General features: G+C 30.6%; 1 protein-coding gene across 1 annotated transcript; it reads right to left on the bottom strand.

Moving 5' to 3' along the window:
- Positions 1–3239: 3239 nt before the first annotated feature.
- On the bottom strand, positions 3240–5570 carry K444DRAFT_606093 (HET-domain-containing protein). The gene has a single exon (XM_024878918.1). The coding sequence runs from the start codon at positions 5562–5564 to the stop codon at positions 3471–3473; it is 2094 nt and encodes a 697-aa protein (XP_024744070.1). The 5' UTR covers positions 5565–5570; the 3' UTR covers positions 3240–3470.
- Positions 5571–7374: the final 1804 nt, after the last annotated feature.

Below are 7374 nucleotides of genomic sequence, written 5' to 3'. Positions count from 1 at the left end.
ATCCTATAGCCTATTATTATATTAAGCCTTTCAAATTCATTTTAGAAATAATTCAGGTAATAGGCTCGATCTATTATTAAAATTCTATTAATAAGAAACTAATTAGAAAATTTTATTTCTATTTCTCTTAAATTCTTAATATTTTATAAATTAATTCTATTATTTATTTCTTTACTAGATAATTAAGTAAATAAATATTTTATAATCGAGTATTTTTTATTATTTCAAATAATAATACTAGTTAATAGCCGAATAAATAAATATTTAGACTTTAATTATTTAGACTTTAATTTTCTAGATTTTATTTCTTTTATAATACTATTAGCTATATAAAATACTAGTTTGAAAGTCTATAATAAATCTAAGCTTAATTAGTTCTTATATCTTATAGCTAAGATTTCTTTTATAGAAACTAACTTATTAGAACTATTCGAGCTATAATATTTTAAAAAAGCTATAATAGATCCGGACTTTAATAAATAAATAGATATAATAAAGAAAAAGTTCTCGTTTTTATAAAAGAATAAAACCTAAATACTAATTAACTATTTAATAAATTAGTAAATTCTATTTAATAAATAAATATATAAATATAAATAAGAATTATATAACTAAATTATCTAATATAAGGCCTAATAAATAATCCGGAAAAATTAATTAAAAAAAGAAATTAATTTTAATAAAACTTTTATTATAATTATTAAACTAATAAGCTATAAGCTTATTTTTACTATTATAGCTGCTTTTAATTACAAGATTAATTAAATAAATATTAAAACCGTATTTTTATATAAGAAAATAGAAGAAATAGTTTATATAAAATAACTAACTAGTCTTAAAAACAGATTAATTAAGATTTATAAACTTAATTATATATTTTATAATTTAAAGTAAATCTTTTAAATATAATATAATATATTATTAGAATTCCTTTAATAAATTCGATTTCTAATTATTAGATACTAATAATACTAGTATTTTTTATAAAAAGAATATTATTATTACTATTTATATAAATAATTTATTAATTACTAGAAGAAATTATAAAGAAATTAATATATTTAAATAAGTCTTTAATAAATGATTTCAAATAAGTAATCTTAAAGCTATTAACTTTTACCTAAATATAATAATTATATAAAACCATTTAAATTATATATTTTATCTTAGATAATAGTCTTATATTATAAAGATATTCCGGGATTTTAATATAGAAAATTATAAACCAGTTATAATTCTAATAAATTCAAATAGAAATAATCTTATTTTTATATTAAAGAATTATCTAGCTTTTTTATTTGAAATTAAGAAATATTAGAAGCTAATTAGCTTTCTTATATATATTATAGTCGGATTTTATTCTAATATTACTTTTATAATATCTATAATTAGTTAATTTACTATAAATCTAATAGCTAAATATATTATTATAATAAAAAGAATTTTATAGTATTTATAAAATATACTTATATATTAATTTATATATTATAGAGATCTTTAGATATTAATAGGCTATTTAAATATAAACTAAGCAAATAATAGAAATATTTAATAATTAATTAATAGTTTTATTTTTAATATAAATAATAGTATTATTAGCTAGTTTTTTAAAAAAAAATATTACTATTACTTTTTCTTTTTATAAATCCGAGATTATAACTCAGATATAAGTAGCTAAAGAAGTAATTTAACTAAATTATTTCCTGACTTAAACTCTTTAAAAGAAATAAATTATTATAATAATTAAAGAATAACTATATTTGCAAAAAATAACTAATTTTATATTTAAATAAAATATATTAATATTCGGAAAAAGTAAATATAAGAGGCTATTATAATAAAATAAATAGAACTAGAATATATTTCTACTAATTTTTAATTAATAAATAGGCTTATAAAACTACTTATAAGAAATAAATTCGAGTTCTTTTAAAATATAATTAGTATTAAGAAAGTACCTTAATTATAAGTAATAGAAAATAGAAAAAATAATATAAAAGAATTTATTTAAATATATAATTTTCCTAAATAAAATAATTATAATTACTATAACTTTACTTTTAATAATTTCATATAATTTTTAAAGCTTTTATATTTTATTTTAATTTCTTATAATACTTTATATAAGATCTAAAAGAAATTAAATATAGTAGTATTAAGAAAAAAAGCCTTTTATTTAAAATTTTATAATCTAATCTTTTTATATTTTAGTTATATATTAACTTCCTTTATATTAGTTTATTACTAGTTACTAAATAATTATAAATAGATATCTTTTATTTTCTAAAACTCTTTTTCTTTTTTAGTAAAACTTTAATTAATTAGAAACTCTTTGAAAATTTCTAATCTTATAATTTATAAGCTTCTAGCTCTTAAATATTTTAAAACTTATTTCTTAGTAATCTATTTTTCTAAAATAAATATTAATATTATATATAAAGAGCTTTTAGTAATAAAATAATTATAAAAGAATATTAATAATACTAAAGAAATATAAGATTAGATTATAATAAAGAAAGAGAATTCTAATATATTTATTTTTAATATTATAAAGAATACTAAATCCCGAAACTATAATAAATTTAAATCCTATAAATATATCCTTTATAGCTTATTCTATAACCTGAAAAGATTACTTAAAAATATTTTCGCCATAACCCCTTTGTAATCCCGTGTACTCCAAAGTATCTAAGCAATGTTAGTTAAATGTTGGAGTATTATTATAACGTGAGAGGATAGCCTTTACTCGCTACGACCATTCCTTCGTCCGCTGAGACATTGCCACATTAGCGGCCGCATATGAATATCCCTAATTCGGCCAAAACATAATCCGAATTAGGGATATTCATATGCGGCCGCTAATGTGGCAATGTCTCAGCGGACGAAGGGATAATAAAAAAAGTTTTAAAAAAAGGAATTGAAGCCGGGCAAGGAAAGCAGTCGCATTCATGAAGAGCACAAGGCTCCTCGACTAACTCAGCAGGTGCTAGCTAGCACCTCAAGCTCATAACTTCAACATACAACCCAGTCCTCTAGGTATTCTGCTTAGAAGCCGCTCCACGCACTATACGTTGGCCGACAGACAAATGGCTGCTTCCGTCCACACTTGTCCATTTAAAGCGTTCCAGTTGAGAAAAATTCACCTTCTGAGAAGTAGGGGAGTAGAGAACGTCGAGTGGTGTTAAGGTTGGAGTCTCGAAAGGAGTTAATTCAACTTTGAGCTCAAACACTTGCTCAGTCTCGGATGTAAATTCCCGATTTGAAAACTAGATGATACTATATCTCCTCGTGTCAAATTCTTAGAGAGCCACCTCTACCTCAGAAGTTTACCGCTTTCAATTGCAACAGTCCCAAGTTTGGTCATTACGAGAGCACTTAAAGCCCTACCGACGAGTCCAAAAGCAAGCTCCAACGCAAGGGCTCTGGAGTTCGAGAATCCACAGGATATCTCTGTATTCGAGAGAGCCAAACTAGTGGATAGCGAAAATCTTCAACGTGAACCAACCTTCCGTGCCCACTTCGTTTTCAGGAGAAACCTCCTGAATCTCAGATACTTTCTCATTTGCTTCAATGTGCGGAGAAAGCTCCCCAAGCCTTGACACTACCTGGTCGGTGCCTTCGGTGTTTACTCCACTTCCAGGAGGAACGTCCTGGATCCCAGACACCTTCTTATTTGGCACAATTTGCGGAGGAAACTCTCGAAGCCTTGAGACCACCTCTTCGTACACTTCAATCCTGGGTCGGGGTAACCAAATTCCTCCTACTATCCTACAATTGAGAACAGGCCAGGTTGGACGGCAAAGTTTGTTTCTTACCACGGATTCGAAGGCTCCGCTCTCGGCTGTTATAGGATGTATTATTACACAGTGCAACACGTTCTGACGCCTAGGAAGCAGTAATTCCACAACCAAATCGCCAGGCTGTGTTGACCTGGGCACTAAGACCAACAACCCGCTCTCCATGCGTGCCAAAGCGAGCTCGTCAATACTCTGACTCTTATCAGATGCAGAATCAATCTTCGTCATTATATATTCCAATCGTTTGTGGACTTCAAACAGGTTCGTAGGCACGAACAAGGGATCCTCAGTGGTAACCCTGACCAGGTGCAGCCACATGCGACAAAGGTCCTCGGAGTCCGGCGCTGGCAGAACATCCTGGTCTTTAATACCTTGCCGCCAAACGAGCTCATACAAATCCCTATAGCTCTGTTCAAATATCTCAAACGTGGATTCAAAAGGGTTTGCTGTGACTTTTTCGAACCGCATCAGGATATCGCGGTGTTTGTGGTAGAGTTCGGCGACTCTGGTGAGAGGACCCTTGACATGAAGCACGATGTCGAATTCAGCGCCTAGACAGGCTAGAATTGGAGGCTCGTGGATGAATATGTGCGTATTCGGAAGACTGGGATCGTCATCAAGAAACCATGTTATTGGCGCCTGGCCATTACCAAACCGAGCATAGACTGGCTGAAATAGGCTTCTGGATTTTTTTGCCATGCTCCAATCAGGAGTCCAGGAGGCTAAGCCCGTAACTCGAGCAGAAGGACACCCGTCACTAAGTTCGCCGAAGAGCGCCAAGTGGAAGCCCGTATCGATCATGGAGCGAGCAAAGGAGTGGAATACCTCTGCACAACTCATGGAATAGTTCACCTTCGGACCTAGTTCCTGCCCATCCGAGGCAAATCCAAGGTGTGCGAAGATCATGTCTTTCGGATCCGTGACTCCTAGACCTCTTCTGGCTCGCAGCAACTCCAACATCGTTAGGGACTCCGCTTTCACCTTAATCGGCAGCATTTCCGGGTCGGGATCTTCTGACCATATGGCCTTTTGATGGCTCTCGCGAGCTCGGTGCATTTGAGAGAGGAGCGTGGAACCATGCATAGCCTTTGAGTTGAGTCTTAACAATGTTCCTGAGTTCATGAGCGAAGACATCGCCTGGTGAAAGGTATTCCACGGAATGCGAGCCCTGCCGAACTGAACTCGAGGATCCTGTGAAAAGACAAGTTCTTGAAATACCCAGACACGTTGAAACCATACCTGATTTAGCGCAGTATGAACGAACTCAGTCAAGGCCGGTGACTGTTCGACGCTGGTCATAGCACATTGATTCCAAATAGCTTCGAATTCGGCAACAAGGAATCCCAGATATATCACTGTGTGATTCGCCACCGAGTATATCCTTCCCATCATCGCAACCTGTTTTAACTTCTCTTCGTTGTCGCATTGGTTGATACATATGGCGTCTGCCCAGAGTAGCAAGGCTTTCTTCTCGTGACGCAAATCCACAAACGCTGAATAGAGGTTGACCGTTATCGGAAGAGGGGTTTCGTCAACCCATATCACTTTGGTATTGTTCGGATCACCCCACACATATGAGACGGCAGTGTATTGATCATAGATATCCTCACATATCCTAAGTGTGGTGTGAATGAGCTCGCATTTCACTTCAACCTCCCTGGACGAGGCTGGGTGAAGATGGATTAGTCGAATACTATCAGCTTCTTCGAGCTGCTTATAGGGAAATACAGATATGGCGAGAGCACCTTTTGGCGTGTTGGTTGCCATTTTCTCTGTTTTTTGTGCAAAAAGGTAAAAGGGTCGGGAGGTTGCCAGGAACCCGAGAGCTGAAGTTGATGATGGTCTATTCCGCCCGGCTAAACCAAAAGGGTTCACCGGCCAACCGCCCAAAATCGCTACTTTCCAAAAATAATAATTCAATACCCATGTGACGGCTGGCGTAAGGGCATGATCTGCCAAGGACAGGATATCAGAAACAGGCATAAAACGAAGCTAAGCCGGAATTGCTTAGACGGAATAATACTAAAGGTCGAGGCATTCTCCCTACTTTATTCCATAGCTTATTATTTTCTAATATATGAGATTCTTTGAACTTTGAGCTTTTAATTATTATATTAATCCCGCCGTTATATAAAACTAAGCTTACTCGACTTGGCCTATAGAGATAATATAATACTGCCGGTAAAGGATCCGTATTTATTCTTGGAAAGTAAAGACAGAATACCGCTTTTAATATTCGATAACCTCCTTAAACTATAAAGAACTAGAGAGCTTAACTAGAAGTATAATATTTTCTATAACCTAGTTAATCTCGGAGCCTAACCCTTAACTAGAGCAGATAATATTTCCCTTCTAGTAATTAGTTCTCTACTAATATAAAAGAAGAAAGATATTATTCTTTATAACCCGGTTAATCTCGGAGCCTAACCCTTAACTAGAGCAGATAATATTTCCTTAATACTAATAAGAGCAAAAGAACTAGCCCCTTTCCCTAATATAGAAAGAATTAGTAGTAGTTTACTAATTTAAAATAAGAAAAGATAATAGTTAGTTTTAGTCTACTAACTTAAAACTAGATAAGATAATAATTAGTTATAGTTTACTAATATTAAATAAGAAGAACTTACTTAGTACTTACCTTTATAGCTAATACTTTTTCTAAAGCTATTATAAATAGCCCGGGGCCAAATACTATTATTATAAGTATATTAGATAAAAGGCCCTAGTATAATAAAATAAAAGAGCCAGACTTTAATATTATAAACCTATATTACTAAAAAAGCTATTATAATACTATTCCGGAAGAAGATATTAAGAAATAACTAGCTAACTTAGAACTTAAAATTAGTATAAATACTTTAAAAACAAATAAGGCCTAATAGAAATTACTTATATAAGATAATTTTATTAATAAATACTATCTTATAGCTAATAAATAAATAAAATATTACTAGAAATTTTACTTATATATTAACTAACTTACTAAGAAAGTTAATAAGCTAAAGGCAATTACTAGTTAACTTTATATAAGAGAAAGACTAGTATAAAAAAAAGTAATAAAATAAAAATCTAAATAAATAAATATTTAGGAATATTATAGATCCCTATTAAGAGAACTATTTAGGGGCTAATACTAAAGCTCTTTTCTACTTTTAGTTTATAGTAATTAATTATAGCTTATTAGAATTAAGGATCCTGCTTTATTTATAAATAAGAATAATTACTAGATTAATAATTAGATATTTAATATAAGAAATAAACTAATATAGAATTCCTCTAAATTTAATAGCAAATTACTAAAAATTACTTATATAATATAACTAGTTACTAGAAATACCCGTAACTTTATTTATAATTAACTAGAACCTGAATTAGTTAGATAAATCTTAATTATTAAATAGATCTTTAAGATTCTCTAATAAGCTTATAGTAAAAGTAAAGAAATAAAGTACTAGGAAATAAAAGAGGTATACTAGTACCTAAAATAAAGAAATAAGCTATTTCTGGTATTCTAGATAAAGTTTACTTACTTAATAATAAAACTAGGAAAGTTACTAAATAACTAATATAATAATTT

The sequence above is a fragment of the Hyaloscypha bicolor genome (genome assembly GCF_002865645.1).
Source record: "Hyaloscypha bicolor E unplaced genomic scaffold K444scaffold_10, whole genome shotgun sequence".
Lineage (NCBI taxonomy): Eukaryota > Fungi > Ascomycota > Leotiomycetes > Helotiales > Hyaloscyphaceae > Hyaloscypha > Hyaloscypha bicolor.
Note: the sequence above shows the minus strand (reverse complement) of the source record. Positions and strands in the feature narration are given on the sequence as shown.